Below are 16,785 nucleotides of genomic sequence, written 5' to 3'. Positions count from 1 at the left end.
TTATTTTTGTATTTTGCACACCTACACTATGTGTGTAATTGTAATTTATTTTTTTTATTTCTTTTTTTTTAGTTTTTAATCTTCTCTAACATAAATATATATATTATATTTCACTAACAAACAAAATATTATATACATACACATATATATTACTAAATATATATATATATTTAAAGACATGATTTGACAAAAACAGTAACTCCTATCTCTCAAATTTCAACGTCAAACTTACACAACTTATTTTACACTATTTTATATTATATGAAAACACAAATCCAACATTCCATCTATCTCAAAATACATACTTACTTATCTCTATTTTTTTTTATATCTACAAAACACCAAAACAAAAACATTCAAAACATTAATCCAAACACAAGGGAAGGTTTCTTGAATGCTTTTCTCACTGCAATTTCAGGTAATGTTCTACAAGAGAGTTTCAACAGTACGAATATCAATCTCTTTTGATCTTTGCCCACTTGGCTATCTCTCTCCTTCTTGTTCTCGCTGCCCAAACTGCTTATATTCTGTTTTTGTGAATGCATGATTCAGTTTATACATAGGCTTTTTGCTTTCTATGCCTTTTTCCAGCCATCATTCTTCAGTTTGACCTCAAAGCAAGGAAAACGCGAATGGTCGTCACATGTTTGATACAATGTCTCACAGAAAATACTACCACCGCTATCTTCTATGGCTACTCCACAAACACCAGCATTGCCGTCGGGCGATTCAGCAGATCCATTCTCAGTTCATGGTGCTGAACAGCGAATACATTGGCATACTTGCACTTTGGAACTCTATACTTAAGCACTATTCCCTAAGTGCATACCCACAAGAAGCACTCTTTCTCTTCAAATATCTTAAAAACCAATCAAAATTCATGTCCTTTGATAGCTTCACGTACTCTTATCTAATAAAAGCCTGTGCAAATATGAACCAAGTTCACGTAGGAAATCAGTTTCATTGTTTAAGTACAAAAGCGGGGTTTGATTATCACGTTCACGTGCAAACTGCACTGGTCAATATGTATATAGACTGTGGGGGTTTGGTTGAGGCAAAAAATGTGTTCGATGAAATGCCTGAAAAAAATCTGGTGACCTGGAATGTCTTTATAACCGGGTTTATGAAGTGGGGTGAGGTAGAATTTGCAAGGGCTGTTTTTGATGCAATGCCGGAGAAGAATGTGATTTCGTGGACTGGACTCATTGATGGATACACTCGTATAAACCGGTTTCGTGAAGCATTGTTGTTGTTCCAGAAAATGGTCGTGCATGAAGGGATTAAACCGACAGAAGTGACTCTTCTGGCTATTTTTCCTGCAATTTGGAACATTGGGTGCCTGGAGTTTTGCCAAATGGTTCATGCATATGGAGAAAAAAGTGGGTTTAATACGTTAGATATTCGTGTTATGAATTGCCTTGTTGATGCATATGCAAAAAGTGGGAGCATAGAAAGTGCATGGAGAGTTTTTGAGGACATAAATGATGTAAGGAGGAACTTGGTTTCGTGGACGTCGATCATATCTGCATTTGCAATGCATGGAATGGCTACAAAAGCTTCTGATTGTTATAGAAGAATGGAAAATGAAGGTGTGATGCCAAATTGGATTACCTTTCTGAGTGTGCTAAATGCTTGTAGCCATGGTGGATTGTTGGATGAGGGACTTGAGTATTATAGAAAGATGGTTGATGATTGGGGGATTACACCAAATATTAAGCATTATGGAACTTTAATAGATATGTTGGGAAGGGCAGGAAGATTAGAAGAAGCGGAGAGGATTGCTCTAGGCATCCCTAGTGAAATTGGTAATGTTGTGATCTGGAGGACGCTCCTGGGTGCTTGTAGTTTCCATGGCAATGTTGAGATGGGGGAGAGAGTAACAATAAAAATTATGGAGATGGAGAGGGAATATGGTGGCGATTATGTGCTTCTATCCAACATTTTCTCTGCTGCAGGTAGATTCCTAGATTCTGAGAGAGTCAGGAGCGTAATGGATGAACAAAATGCTCCAAAAGTTCCTGGGATTACTTTGGTGTGACTGCAGAAATATGCTCTAAGCTTCAAGTTATCAGTGTGTCCAATATGGGCTAACTTTCACAGTTCACATTGGTGCTGCTATCCTTTTGCTTCTGCCCAGATGACTGGAATATATCATGGAGTTAATTATGTCAGAGGAAACTGCACCAGAGTGGCAACAGCGATGATTTTATCTCTTCATGAGAGGTATTGTTCCTTTTTTGAGGGCAACATAATTCTATTTCTGAAAAATTATATACTCAATAAACTTATGTAACAGGATCTAATTAATAAACAGTAAATACTTGTAAGATCACATAATCAAATTCTAAGTATTTTGGCAGTACTGCATTAGTCTTATTGGTATTTTCTTTGGCATGTCTTTTGCAGTCTGAAGAACTGTCAAGATGAACTCTCAAGATACCAGGTATTTCACTTTCAATTTCATTAAAGTGTTCCTTTTATCTTTCTATGTCTACATGTATTGTTGGGCATCCTCATTTCAGTAGAGATAAACAAAAAAAAATAAAAATAAACAAGGAATATAATAGAAACTTTTGCATACGTAAATTCATGTTTTGAACTAGCTACAAGTATTATGTACCTGTTTATTCACTTCAGGAAAAGCTTGAAGACGCAAAGGTCTGAGATCAAAAGTGGCATTCATCTTTTCAGAACGAATCTTGTCATTCACCAGGAGCAACTTATGGTCTCTTTCTGGGCTGCTTATGCCATTTATTACTCTGTCATTTAGAGTATTGTAAACCAAGCATTCTTTACTCTTTGGTTTATGTTTGTTCATTTGACTAATAGATTTTCATATTTCTCTTTTGGAACCAAAATCAATGGCAGCTACCTTCAAACTATGAGGTCCTCTGAGGAGTCTCTGCGAGATCAGGTATCTTTTTTAATATACAGTGTCCCTGGATTGCAAATTTATATTTGATATTCTATTTATTCCTGCCCTATCCTTTGCTATTAGCTTGAGAAAGCAAAGAAAAAAGAAGCTGCACTCATTCGGACCTTTGCAAAATGGGAGCAGGAGACTGCTGAGTTGTCAAAGTTATTAGTTACTCTTGCTCAGTTAACTGTTCACATCGGTGTTCAGATATTAAGCTGGCATGCATGTCCTTTTGGCAAATATTTTGAGAAAGAAGATATTCAGTTGAGTTGGAGCATAATTGCAAAAATACGTGATGTTTGACATTTTTGTTTCCATTTTCAATTTTCAGCGGGAAGTGTGCTTTCAGTTTTGTATAGGTTTTCTTATGAAAATGAAAATGTGTTGGGATTAGCTGATGAAAGAAGTTAGAATTCTGATTCAATCGCATAGCCTAATCCTTCACGATATTGCTTTCTGTTTTGCCAGTTTCTCTTCTCTCTGTTACTACCTGATGATGATGATGATGATGGTTATTTGACTAGTATTATCTTCATTCATCCTTGACCGCATCACTATCAATGTATCTATTTGTTGAGAATAATTTGCTGTGGAGTTCCCCGACATTAGTGTGGTAGAGAAAGTGTGTCTTTCAAGGATCATGTAAAGAAATAGTCTCAAATAATCAGAAAAATCATCCTGCAGTTTATGCCATTCCATTTATGGATGGGATGTTTAATCAATGTATTTTGATGGCTTGAATTAGTTTATGAAACATTGTTGAGATCCTGACATGATGCTAGAGCACCAGCTTCACTTCTCTCTTCATATGGTTATGCTAAGCACTATTTCATGTATTCTATTCTATTATAAAGCGACAATGTATTCTTTAAACTTTTTGTTAGACAAAGTTATCCATTGTGATAATATTATGTTTAAGGATATGTAAATTAATATTAATAATTTTTTATTTGAAACTGACAACAGGCTCTCGAACGGCCTATGCCGACAGCAGGTGGCACCACCGTGGCTCAAACATGTTGGAAATCCACTTGACAGATCAGATTGCATTATAGGAAATGAAGCATATTTTGTGATGAAGGGCTTGGCTTTTGCTCCTGTGACGAGAACAACAAGGTCTTTGTGCTTTAATCTTGATGTGGAATTTTTATACCAATTGACACAATATGGATATAAGTATTAGTTGGGGTACTTGCTTATGGCATCAACAATCATGGGATACTTCACAATCTTCTAATAAATGCACTCTTTATTAATGATTAATTTTAGATTCCACCTGATGTACTGGTTGTTTTTAAATTCGTAATTTTGTTCCACTTCATGATCATTTCAAATTGTTAGTGTATTTGGTCAATGATTGATACTATTAATTTGTGACACATCATATGTATGTGTAAGTTTTATAATACTATTTAAACAAATATTTATAGAATATTTATTATTTAATAAAATGCATGCAAAATAATAAGTGAATATTAACTTTATAAGAAAATGATGAAAAAAATTGCATTACAATTAAAAAAAAATACTATCAAAAGATAGTGAGGGAGTGGGAAGTTAAAAGAAATAAACAAAAAACATAAATTAAATTTTAAAAAAACAAACCAAAAAAAGAAAAATACTCGTAATCTATTTAGTATAGATGAGTGATATACTCATGCAGTATCATTTTGATAATAAGATATGGGACAAACTTAGCGTATATAATGCTCCATTCTCAAATTCAAATAAATTAAAGGAAACATTCTCCCATGAGTGCACCAGTTTAGATATACCATTAAAATCATGTCAAACTCAAACAACACGACTACGACAATTGCATGAGATGAAGAAAAACCTTGCATCTTGTTGATCTCATTTAACATATATATGCTAGCGATGACAGATACAAAATCCTACAATATAAAATGCAGCAAGACTATATAAAGAAAATTGCTTCTCAGGTTTCCAACTCCTTCCAAATCTCCATCATCATTGTCATCGTATCATCATGAGCCCTTTTGCATACGCAGCCTGGGCACAACTTGTAACCGCCGTAGCCATCATTGTCGCCATCTGGGTGCTAGAGACAAGGAGCAACACTCAGATCTTGAGCTGAAAAACAATGAAAAGGGAAACAAGTTGGGAAAAAGAGAGAACATTTGAACTTAGTCTTAAAGTGGTTACAAACGGTCACGCTCAATGGTTAGACATCGAGCTGCCTGTGGTAGTGTATTGTTATGTTTTCGGAGGATGAGCAAGATCCATACAGCTTAGCTTCCACACATGAAACAATTAATTCTAATCTACATTTGAGGGAAATGCAGTAAACATTGTGGCTGCCATGTCCTTAATATGGCTAGACATCTGTGGCAGAATTTGAGGCGAATTTATGTTTTCGCATGGTTGGGGTAAAAATCTTGACAAGAAGCAGTCGATTATACTGTGACACAGGTTAATGTGAGTACATAAGTAGGCTTTGTATACTTGTGTACAAATATATCAAGTTTCAAATTCAAATAAACTTTCAAATTGCATTAGGAAGAGATTTGATATACTAAAATGTAGGGCAGTGATGTTCAAATTTCTTTCGCTATACTTCAAACACTTAACTAAGAAAGAATAATGGTGTGATTCAATGAGATGAGATGACAATTTTGGTTTCTTTCCCAAATTAGTTTCATTTCATTTTATGTCACGACGACCAAGAAACATAAGAAAATAAGTACCTTTCTTTATCGCCATGGTAGGACCCTATTGAAGTAAGATCATGCATGCTTGAACAGTTTCATGCTCAGCCAATGAAAATATACTGCAACGATGAGGATTGGAAGTGTCAAGGGCACCAAGAAGCAATAATACCTGCACAGTCACATAATATTATCTTTGTGCAGGTAAGCATGTGGAATAATGCAATAGGGCAGAAGATCTGTTTGTTCCAGATGAGTGAAAACTTTTGCTATAAATCAAGGCCAGCAGCAATTCACGAGAAAGGTTAACACTAGCCTTAAGGATGCAGAATACTGTAACATCTGATATTTAAATATAGTAAAAATCTATTGAAAATATTATATCAGCAGTCAACTACCAATACATGAATTTTTGGGATAATGAACATCCACAATTACCAGAAGCGATTAAAGATAGAAAAATTATTAGCAAAAGTTTCTCCCCTAACGCATGCTAATGTGTTTCTAAACCAATAGGAAAAATATTTAAGAGCAATTCATTGTTAAATAACCAAAATATTAGAAGTATCCATTTTTCTGCACCAGACTGGCAGAAAATGCAATTATTCTTGGTTCCTCAGAACAAATATTTAACCAGATTTACCATTATAAAAGTGAGAGGGACATATTATCTCATAAGGTAATTAAATTATCCTATGTACAGATTTCCTTTCTGATCAAATTTGGAATTCACATGGAAATATATAGCATTCATATTCTTCAATTATGAATTAAGACTTTCCATCACAGTAAGCAATCTAGAATATTCACAACAAGAAATATCATACATACAGGAGAATGCCCTCAGCACTAACACAAGTAGTCATAACTAATCCATGAGGATCACAAATATGAAACTTTAACCATTAAATCATAAGTATGAGTTGGTATCAGATGAAAGAGAAATACCAGTCATTTTGTATGGCACGGATCACAACATTATCAGATGGAGGAAGAAGTTTCGATATTACAGCAGCATAGAGGAAACTCACAAACGAAAGTGAGCCACCTAGAAGAAAGAACCAAACCCAAAACACTCTCGCATTAGATGCTACAAACTCCGGAAGAATGCGTACTTTCTCCAGCATTTCACTTTATCTGAGTAGAAGTACAATCAGTGATATATTTCTCTAACATATACACCATAAGAAACAATATATATATATAAAAGAAATATTTATTCCATGCATTAAATATCTGAAATGTGTAAAATCTATCACCAACCGATAGTATCCTAAGCATATGACATTTTTCATAATAAAGCATGAGAGATATGATCAAAAGGCAAACATAGTTCATAAAGTACCCTTATAAAAGATTTTTTCACTGCTTTACACCATCTCTTAGGGGTGGCAACGAGCGAGCTCGAGCTTGACTCTGTAATTTCGAGCTCGTCAGCTTTTGTTAAAGAGACAAAATCAAAGAGACAAAATTGACGAATCATCCAAGCAAATTAAAGATAGAAAAAATAAAAGAGATGGGAGCCTAACCAAAATCAAACCGAAGAAGAAGAAGAACCAGTCACCTTGGCAAGTGATCTGAACTCAACCTTTGATCTTCTTCCTTGAGAACCCAAAGAAGCAAAGAAAAGGCACTATTTTTGCGTGTATCAACAGGGGGCATAGAATCCCAATGTTCCTTCTTTACAGAGAATGTTCCTTCGCAATGTTAATTCTGCACTGCATTTTGCCATTACTACAGAGCTTGAACCTGATATATATTGCTTAAAGAACATGTTATGCTTGAAGTGTGTACCCAAAAAATAACAGAGAATGATTTTTTGTCGCCATCGATTAGTGTGGACCAGCAGCGTCGCTGTCCTCGTTGCCGACTTGCCGTCGTTGTTGCCGTGAATTTGGGGGTTCTAAGAGATGGGTTTGGGGAAGAAATGAGAGAGGAGAAAGAATGGGGATAGAAAGAGAAAGAGAAAGAGAGAGAAATAAGAAGAAACGAGTAAAAGAGAGTGAAAGTGATGGGTTTTTTACTTTTTGTTGTATTATAATAATAATAATAATTATTATTATTATCATTATTATTATAAATTATGAGATCGAATATATGTTCACAATTTGTAAAATTTATATATTTATAAATATTAGTATAACATTCATCTAACTATCATTTTATATTGTTGAACAATATGAGTTAGTCAGGCTATCAAAATTCAGATCAAACTGTTAGATATGATCAAACTTACAAAATAATACATTTGATAAAGTTTTATACTTATTGAATATACGAATGTCGAGATATCGTACTCGAAACATACGAGTAATCATTCAAGACGTTGTATTGTTGAATTAAGCCATGTAATTTTAAATCATACCGTCTGATATGATCAAATAGACACAGTTTTGTATATATTTAAATTTCGTATGAATCGGGTGCTCGGATTTTAAGATATCATAATTATTGATTCAACTTTTTAATTTCATTATATATAATAAAATAATAATTAAAATTGTTCAACCATCATCATCATCATCATCATTATTATTATTATCATTATTATTATTATTATTATTATTATTATTAGATTAATTAGGAATTACTAAAATTTGACATAAATTTATAAATAAAAAATTATAAGTGAATTACTTGTCAATTTTAAAAAAATATAACATAATACAAATATATATATTAAAATATAATATAAAATTTATATATGTCATATTAAATAATATTTTTTTAATTAAAAAAAATATTATAATTTACTAAGTTGTTGATTAAATTTATTTTTGTATAAAGATTAAATGTATAAATAAAAGTATAATAATTTATTATTATCCAAAATAAAATATGTGGTATTGGTTGATAATTATAATATATGGTCAATTTTGATTATAAAATTGATCAAATATTAAATATAAAATTAAATATATAAAAATTCAAAGATAAAAATATATATAAAAAAAAAGTCAGCTCGCAAATTGATGAACACACACAACTGAGCTCGAAAGGAGCTCGAGCTCAAGGTGGCTCGACTCACCTGCCACCTCCAATTAAAATTCAAGTTCGAGTGGGCTCAATTCATCTCTCACCCCTAATTACACGGGATCCTAAACATCAATTCAGAGAATCTCAGATTACTTGTAGCACACAACTGCCAAAGCATTCTTGCATCTCCTGATTATAATATATGTTTTTTTTTCTTTCTAAAGAACATGTTTTCAAGTAGGCCTACTGAGGCCCATCCACTACCCACTATTTGCCTAATGGGCCCAAGACCCAGTGGGTACTACAAATGGGGTTGGCAGGTCAGCCCCGAATTTCCAGACCGGGTCTACAGCCGGCCCATTTTTGTTTCTTTTAGATGAAAAATTCCTACTTTTACCCACATCCACTAAAAGTTCATCCATTTCTTTTTTTCCTTGTTATTTGGGGACTGTGAGTGTACTAAAAATTAGAGAGGAGGTGGAAACAAACACTATCTCTAACACCTAACCAAAACAAAAGGGCTAAATAACAAGAACATAAAATATAATGCTTCGGAATTGAACAATCCAAATATCATTGAACATTTGCACAGTTAAAGATAAAAAGGAAGAAATGGGCCGTCTGAAGCAGAGTTTTCAAGAAACTGCTCCCACACGCCAACTTCGAGGACCCAGAACCAGAACACAATTGTTACATGCCTCAGTAACTCTACTTTATATTATATATTTCAATTTACCGAACCAAAAAAAAAAGAGCCAAAAAGCAAACAAAAAGAACATAATATAAATGTCTGATGCTGAGAAAATTTGTTAACTGAAACTGTTAAAAAATTCAAGCAATTTGTTACTTCATATGACTTCCCATTACAGAGAAGGATTTTCCATTAAAAGATGCAATTCCCAGGTTAAATCATAACATAAATGATTAAATCAACAAACAAATTAAAATTTTAAAACTTTATATCAAGTCACATAAAATAGAATTGAAGCCCATTTCAAAAACGCCAGAAGAAAATGGAAACCCCATCTCAGAAAGATTCCAGAAACAAAAAAAAAACAAGGAATTTCGAAACAACAGAGATGAACTAACCTGACGAAGAAAGGCGAAACGACGATCAATGTCTGATGTAACGGATAAAGTAGAAATCGACACTAGACGGCGGAGACGGCCACGAGTGAAGTGCGAATAATTTGTTCAAGTGCTGAATTTTTAATCAGCAAGCTTCAGTTCTCTAGCAGAACCCAAAAACTACTAACAGAAAGACACAAAAATAAAAGTTTGATCAGCCATGCTCACAATCTCTCAGACAGTAACGCCGGGTCTCGGGGGAAGGGATGGCTCAAGTGCTCGCCGGTGGTGGGTGTTCTCAATCGGACGGTTGAAGGTAGGGGGTGTAAGTGGACCCTCAACTCTCTGGGCCTTCTTATGAGTAGTGGGCATGGGGTCTATACTTGCCCAGACCCAAATATTTCGTCTCAATCGATCTGGGTTTGGGTCTGAGTCTGGGTTGAGAAAGACCAAGAGTCCAAAAAATAAAAATAAAAAAACAAACTTAAGAATGATATCGCAATTTAGGTAAGAGAAACAAATAACAGAGAATTCAAGTCGTTTCTCTGATAATAATCATGGGAATCAAGTTTCCAAGATCAAATACAAAACATGGTTCGATGGTAGAGTGAGTGGAAGAGGTAGAAAGAAGAGAAGCAGCATATGCACTCCGATCAAATTCCGATCCTCTACTCTTCCCACTGCACAATCATCATCTGATAAACGGGTAACTGGATCCGAAACCTTGGGACCCTTAACCGCTTCTGGATCCTCCTCTTGTCTAATCCGAACCCACAAACTACTGCTCGACATACAAGTGATAGTTTATTGTATAAATAATATTCTTAAATTGATTTTTTTTTTTTATATAGTTAGTCAATAGGCACACCGTACTTGTATGTATTATTATAAACTGGTTATCGTAGTATGTTGTTTCTATGTGCATATAATAAATATATTTTATATTTTAAAATATATTATAAATATGAAAAATTATATATAAATCAACACATCATATTTCTTAAAAAGAAAAAGAAATAAAGCAACAAAGAAAAAAAAAGAAAATCAACTTAGGGATATTATTGACATAATAATAAAATTGATGTTGTGGTGTCATAACTGCCGTTTGTGTGATAAAAAGGCATTTTCTTTTTATATAGTATAGATAAGAGTAAAACCCAATACATGATATTAGAAAAAAAATAAAAAAAATAATTTATGAGTTGAATAAGTTAGTTGTCATATCAATTGGACATTTTTTACTTCAAAAAAATTGATAGGAAAATATCATTAATTGTCGTTTATAAATATAAAAAAAATTTCTTTTTCATATTAATATAAATATAATATATTAATTTTATATATTTTATTTTTTATAATATATTATGAAATATAATAATTATTTATTATATCCACATAATAACTACCGTAGTTTCTAATAAAGAAAACATAGGCAAACTGAAAATGCAACATGACACCAAAGTGGAACACCCATAATATAGTAAGTCAGCAACTTTCATTCCTTGCATCGCTTCGCCTTCCTTTCCTCTTATAACTTTCCGCTTTCCACTGGAAGCTTTCTCTGAATGCTTTTCTCACTTTAATTTCAGGTACTGTTCTACAAAACAGTTTCATCATATACGAATATCAATCTCTTTTAATCTTTGCTCACTTGGCTCTCTCTTTTTTCCTCACTAAACATGTGCCTAGAATGCTTGTCTTGTTCTGTTTTTTGAATGCATGATGAGTTTATATATGGTCTTGTTCAGCTACGAATTTACCGTTTGTAAGAGTTTTTCTTTGTGGGATATGGACATTTCTACTCTGAAACTGAAGTATAAATGTGGCTTTTGATACATGAATTATTACGTAGTATGATTCACTTGTATAAAAATCGTATCTTTGTATTAATATAAGCATTATCATTACACAAATGAGGTTTCATTATTCTCTCTTCTGATCAGGAACTTTTTTCCCACGTGAAAGAAGGGGTCTTTGAATAAAAGTAACCATGGAGATTAGAACAATGTGTTTGGGGCACTTTTTGGTGATTTCTTTGGCCTTAAACGCTGGGCTATTGTACAGAGACTACTGCAATGGGAAGCACAAGTCCCAAGATTTTTTCTTCTTTAACAATGGGTTCAAGAATGCATCTTTAGCTGCAAAAAGGGATGCCCATGTTGCTAAAAGGACTCCATTTGAAACTAAAGCACCATTAAAAGCTCTAGGTGAAGTCATTGATCTTGATCAGTAAGTCTTTTCCACACATCTTTCTGCCATTCTCCTTCATTTGCCCCTCAAGTTAAGAGGGACAAAGGGCCCCTTTTAGTTTTACTCCTTCCTTTATTTCTCATATTGAAATATGTGGAGTCTTGATCTCGGATCTTACTTCTAGTTTTGTTTCTAGATTATTTATGATTTTAATGTCAACATTGTGTTTGGTTATGGTGGAAGAGTCGATTCGTTTGGTAGAGTCAATCTTCTGTTATGAGAAATATGCTAATTCTTGCTGATATTAGAGGGGTCAAAAGTGAAAGTTTTACATGTTCTTGAAGTGATATCCAGTAGTTGAGTTCGAATTGGCTTAGAATTGGACAGCGATATAGAAAAGGTGGGGCGGTGCACGACGGGCCGGCTAATGATGTCTTATGATCAGTGGTCTACTGGTACTAATTAAAAACTCAAATGGTGTTTGTGTTAATGAAGTGGGATATTAAGGTGGAGTTTTCTTACTATATGCGTTTGTGGGATTGAGTTATGCTTGTTTAGAGACAGGAACAAGCTCTGCTTGCTCGTGAATTCCCATTGAGCATGTTACAGTACTAACCCAAAGCAGTTTGCTTATTCAAATCATGCTTCTTTGTTTCTTAAGTAACATTTGTTTTACTGCTATGCTTTGGCCTTCATAATGATGACACCATGGATGGTGGTCCTTCTTGATTCTCTCGTTGACCAGCATCATCATCGTTCCTTGTGTTGTGCACTTTCTTACTACTTTGTATAATTTTAGCTGGAGGATTATATCTATTAAGACACACACTAGAATAAAAATCCTCACACTCCTCTGACCCCATGATATTTTCCTTGTTGGGTACTCGTTTTGTGTTATGATGTTTGATGGAGTAACATTCTTTAACGTATTAGGAAAAAGATATTGTTTTTCACGTTTAGTATGAAAAACATCAAGATGAAACTTTTGAAAAATAGGTTTTGTTTTCATTATATAAAAGATACCCAAAAGCATTTTCAATGTTTGCTTTTATCGTTACAAAGCACACAGTTCAATCTATTTCAATTTATCTTTGTTTATCTTACACTAGTACAAAATATAAAACCCCACGTATTAAAAACTTTCAAAAATAAACAAAAACTACTAAAAAAATAGAAACTCACAACACTTATCTCTTTCTTTCTCTTCCTATTTTCCAAAAATGATTTTAAAAAAAAACCCTTAAAAATAGAACCAAACAAAGCATAGAGACCATCTGAAAAACATTTGCCCACAAAGTTGGCCTAAAGGAACTTTTAGGCTACTTAATAAATGAGCAGCATCTTTTTACACTTCATTTATGGCTTTGTGCATTTACTACATTCAGGCACCTCTTTTTGTCCTTTGAGAACATCTAAGAGAAATAAAGAATGGAGCCCCCTAAAAATCAGTGAAAACTAGAGTATAGGCTCATATTTGATGCTTTATACACCAATATATGGAAGTGATCAAGCATTGCAAGTTCTTGGAGCTGTTTTTAGGTCCTTGTCTCTGTTTTCTAGAATGATTATGGACCTGACATTTACTTGTCATATATCCAATCATTTAATCACATAATGGAGCATAACCCATAAGTTTGGTCCTCCTATACCTACCCGTCCTTTGTTATAGACCAGCCTTAGGTATGGTGATATTATTAGAGCATGAAGTCTGTCCTAACTATGCATCCAGGCCCAGCAACCATTGGTCTAACCGTAATATTTTTGTCAGGGGTAAAATTATAATTTTATAATGCTTTACAGGCGCCTCTGTATTAATTGTTAATAGCTGACATTTTGTTATAATTCAGGCTAAATTTATCTTAGTAAGAAACTAATCTTGAACAACTATGGACACAAGAGAGAATTCTTTGAAACACGTAAATCTTGTATTTTGTAATTACTTTCTTTTTATATTTTTTGCATACGTTCTCCATCTGTCAAAAATGATTCCCACCGGATATTATATCATGCAAATTAACATGTGATACACGACGGTTTAGTTAGCTTTGGGTGAGAGTTCTGAGCTATGTTTGCAGTTGGTTCTTGGAAGTTATGAATGGTTTTCTGATGACTGTGAAATGAAAAAATATATTTGCTTTCAGTTGATGTAATGACTTAAGAACGTACAAAGATAATTATAGAATATATAATAACTTAGCTCTATGGTATGACTTATTTAACGTTCTACGCAGCGGGGATCCAACAATGTACGAGAGATATTGGCGACAAATGGGGAACAAAACTACGGTCATGATCCCTGGATGGAAATTCATTAGTTATTTCTCAGATGTAAGAAACCTTTGCTGGTTTTTAGAGCCAGAATTTGCAAATGCAATTATTAGGCTGCACAAACTGGTTGGCAATGCAGTGACTGAAGGGCGACACATTGTCGTGGGGACGGGTTCGACTCAGCTCTTTCAGGCTGTGCTGTATGCCATATCTCCACCTGACGCTTTAGAGCCTATCAGCGTTGTTTCTGCTGCACCATTCTACTCAGTAAGTCATCCAAGTAACTTTTCGTTTCACTTATGAAGCTTATTAATATTGCTACAAGTTCAACAATTCTAAATGAGAACGCCGTGATGCAGGTTGACCAAATTGTTGGATTTAATCCAGACATAATCTACCTATAATTGCTTAATCATGAACTGTCCCTTATCTGTATTGCTCTTTGCCTTTGAAATATCATTTATTACAATACGTTTTTTTGCTTATGTGCTGAAAGTCAACCACATTACTTACTCTTTACACCTGTGTTCACAAAGTTTAACGATCATTAATTGCCTGGATTTTGTTGAGACACAGATTAATTGCCCTGATCATTGATTGCAGAGTAGCAGACGAGTCAAGCTCGAATGAGTGTTAATCAAGCTGAACACGAGTTGAAACTGAGCATTTTGATTTTTTAATCATTTTCAGTATTTTTTAACTAATCGAGTCGAGCTTGAGTCCGATCCTTATTATTTAGTTTCTTTTAAAAAACTTAATGTTTGAATAATCAATCATTCTGATTCAAAGAATTATTCTACTACTCGCAGTCGTACCCATTGATCACTGATTTTCTGAAATCTGGACTTTACAAATGGGCCGGAGATGCACGCAAATTCAAGAAAGATAAGCCGTATATCGAACTTGTGACGTCCCCAAACAACCCTGATGGAGTATCAAGAGAAGCTGTGGTCACTCAAAATCAAGGAACACTGATACATGATTTAGCATACTACTGGCCGCAGTATACTCCAATCTTGTCTCCAGCAGATCACGATATCATGCTGTTCACCGTTTCCAAAAGCACCGGCCATGCTGGTACACGCCTGGGGTAAGAACCACATCCCAATACTATTAACAGAAAACTCGCATTTGTTTGCTGAATCAGTCACTTCAGAATATCTGGATTTGTATCAAGCTGGTTATGCAGTAATGATTCTTTTTTCTTTTTTTAACACACGTACCTAATGGGATTTGAATCCAACACTTCAAGTATGAGATGTTGCATCCAAAACCAGTGGGGTGTCCCCCAAGAGATTCAAGTTGGCATGAGATAATTCATTGCTTGAGTGGGGTAACTGTAAACTCAACTTCAATCCATGGTATTCGGGATCTAAATCTAAAACCAGAGTTCTTTAGGCTCATCGAGGGCTCCAGATCCTCTAATACAAAAGTCTTGGCATGAGATAATTCATTGCTTGAGTGGGGTAACTGTAAACTCAACTTCAATCCATGGTATTCGGGATCTAAATCTAAAACCAGAGTTCTTTAGGCTCATCGAGGGCTCCAGATCCTCTAATACAAAAGTCAGATTAGGGATCAAGTTGATCAAGAAAATTGCAGAACCAATAAAAAAAGCTAGATTTTGAATTTAATAAATGTGTATTTGGTGTATGAAGGGATTTGGGGTACATAGGCTTATGTGTCAAAGGGTGGACGGAGCCATGTTTCATTGTCTTCATAATAGATGACTTCTTAATCAAGATCTGCATTCCGGGTCAAAACCAGGATAGGGGTCTAGTAGGATATGACCCTTATAAAATGGCGTGGATCCTGATCTACTTGTCAATATCACTTCAAGTTTTCGAGGGTGTTTTCCTTCAGTTTTTTTTCATATAGTTCGTTCCTTAAAAATTTTGATTTCACATCTTGCAGTTGGGCCCTCGTTAGAGACCAGGAGATCGCCAAGAAAATGACAAAATTCATCGTGCTCAGCACCATTGGCGTGTCAAAAGAATCACAGATTCGGGCAGCAAAGATTCTACAAGTAGTGGCCGATAGCCACGAACACAGGGGCAACTTCAAGGAAGGTGAAGCTTTCTTTGAACATAGCTATAACCTCATGGCAAAGAGGTGGAAGAAGCTTAGAGATGCAGTGAAGAAGAACAAGCTCTTTACGTTGCCCGACTTTTCAAGGGGAGCATGCAACTTTAGTCGTCGTGCTTTTGCATCACAACCTGGTAATGAAATATAAATAACTATCTAGTATTTGATTATTTCATTAGCTATTATACATCTACCACTAGGGCTCTGCATGTAATGTTCCAATATCCATATCGAACACATGGACCGTACTATATCAAATGTTTAGGGGTATTTATATAATTCTCCATACTCCTTTTTCCCATGTTCTTTTGAAATTACATTTACTTTTTCTCCTCTCTGGCAGCTTTCGCTTGGCTCAAGTGTGAAGGCGGAGTAGAGGACTGCGAGAGCTTTCTTCGCGATCACAAGATAATAACGAGAAGTGGGAAGCACTTTGGCGAGAGTGCGAACTACGTAAGAATAAGTGTTCTGCCCCGTGATCAAGTGTTTGATGAATTTACAGAGAGACTCTCTAGTATTAATTCTTCATAGTCCAGAACATGTAACTTCTACTACTTGTAAATATTTTCAAATACCACACAGGTTGGGTAGAACATTGTGGGTTCTTGTTTA

The 16,785-nt window shown here is 34.6% G+C and overlaps 2 protein-coding genes and 1 long non-coding RNA gene across 15 annotated transcripts; 2 read left to right on the top strand and 1 right to left on the bottom strand.

The window, feature by feature from the left end:
• Window positions 1-286: 286 nt before the first annotated feature.
• On the top strand, window positions 287-4,199 carry LOC105179384 (Pentatricopeptide repeat (PPR) superfamily protein). Of its 4 annotated transcripts, none has more exons than XM_088883152.1 (6): window positions 287-418; window positions 592-2,223; window positions 2,407-2,443; window positions 2,638-2,725; window positions 2,869-2,914; window positions 3,884-4,199. In XM_088883152.1, the coding sequence occupies exon 2, from the start codon at window positions 644-646 to the stop codon at window positions 2,036-2,038; it is 1,395 nt and encodes a 464-aa protein (XP_088739278.1). In that variant the 5' UTR covers window positions 287-418; window positions 592-643; the 3' UTR covers window positions 2,039-2,223; window positions 2,407-2,443; window positions 2,638-2,725; window positions 2,869-2,914; window positions 3,884-4,199. The 4 variants fall into 4 exon arrangements, with proteins under 4 accessions (XP_088739278.1, XP_088739279.1, XP_011101297.1 ...); XM_088883153.1 differs by adding an exon at window positions 2,999-3,180 and having other exon boundaries at window positions 327-2,223; XM_011102995.3 differs by having other exon boundaries at window positions 327-2,223.
• A 470-nt stretch (window positions 4,200-4,669) lies between these two features.
• Window positions 4,670-10,436, bottom strand: LOC105179383 (uncharacterized). Of its 10 annotated transcripts, none has more exons than XR_016066937.1 (7): window positions 9,859-10,436; window positions 9,652-9,763; window positions 7,116-7,489; window positions 6,932-7,002; window positions 6,535-6,723; window positions 5,626-5,758; window positions 4,670-5,011 (listed from the first exon to the last, which is right to left on the bottom strand). It is a non-coding gene; the product is annotated as an uncharacterized LOC105179383 (long non-coding RNA). The 10 variants fall into 10 exon arrangements; XR_849281.3 differs by having other exon boundaries at window positions 7,116-7,304; window positions 7,381-7,489; window positions 9,652-10,434; XR_016066942.1 differs by having other exon boundaries at window positions 7,116-7,304; window positions 9,859-10,434.
• A 656-nt stretch (window positions 10,437-11,092) lies between these two features.
• Window positions 11,093-16,785, top strand: TAR2 (tryptophan aminotransferase related 2). Its single transcript, XM_011102994.3, has 6 exons — window positions 11,093-11,219; window positions 11,574-11,859; window positions 14,052-14,355; window positions 14,898-15,178; window positions 16,003-16,307; window positions 16,517-16,785. Exons 2-6 carry the CDS (start codon window positions 11,621-11,623, stop codon window positions 16,702-16,704), a joined length of 1,317 nt encoding a protein of 438 aa, XP_011101296.1. The 5' UTR covers window positions 11,093-11,219; window positions 11,574-11,620; the 3' UTR covers window positions 16,705-16,785.

Source organism: Sesamum indicum, linkage group LG8 (assembly GCF_026168435.1).
Source record: "Sesamum indicum cultivar Baizhima isolate 11 linkage group LG8, ASM2616843v1, whole genome shotgun sequence".
NCBI classification, from domain to species: domain Eukaryota; kingdom Viridiplantae; phylum Streptophyta; class Magnoliopsida; order Lamiales; family Pedaliaceae; genus Sesamum; species Sesamum indicum.
This window is presented reverse-complemented; position numbering and strand designations above follow the sequence as displayed.

Bases quoted from the DNA above. Each gene is read 5' to 3' on its own strand.
- LOC105179384 (XM_088883152.1), top strand. From the start codon at position 644: ATGTTTGATACAATGTCTCACAGAAAATACTACCACCGCTATCTTCTA.
- TAR2 (XM_011102994.3), top strand. From the start codon at position 11,621: ATGGAGATTAGAACAATGTGTTTGGGGCACTTTTTGGTGATTTCTTTG. The intron at 14,356-14,897 runs GTAAGTCATCCA...TACTACTCGCAG, and splicing joins CTGCTGCACCATTCTACTCA to TCGTACCCATTGATCACTGA. The intron at 16,308-16,516 runs GTAATGAAATAT...CCTCTCTGGCAG, and splicing joins TGCTTTTGCATCACAACCTG to CTTTCGCTTGGCTCAAGTGT.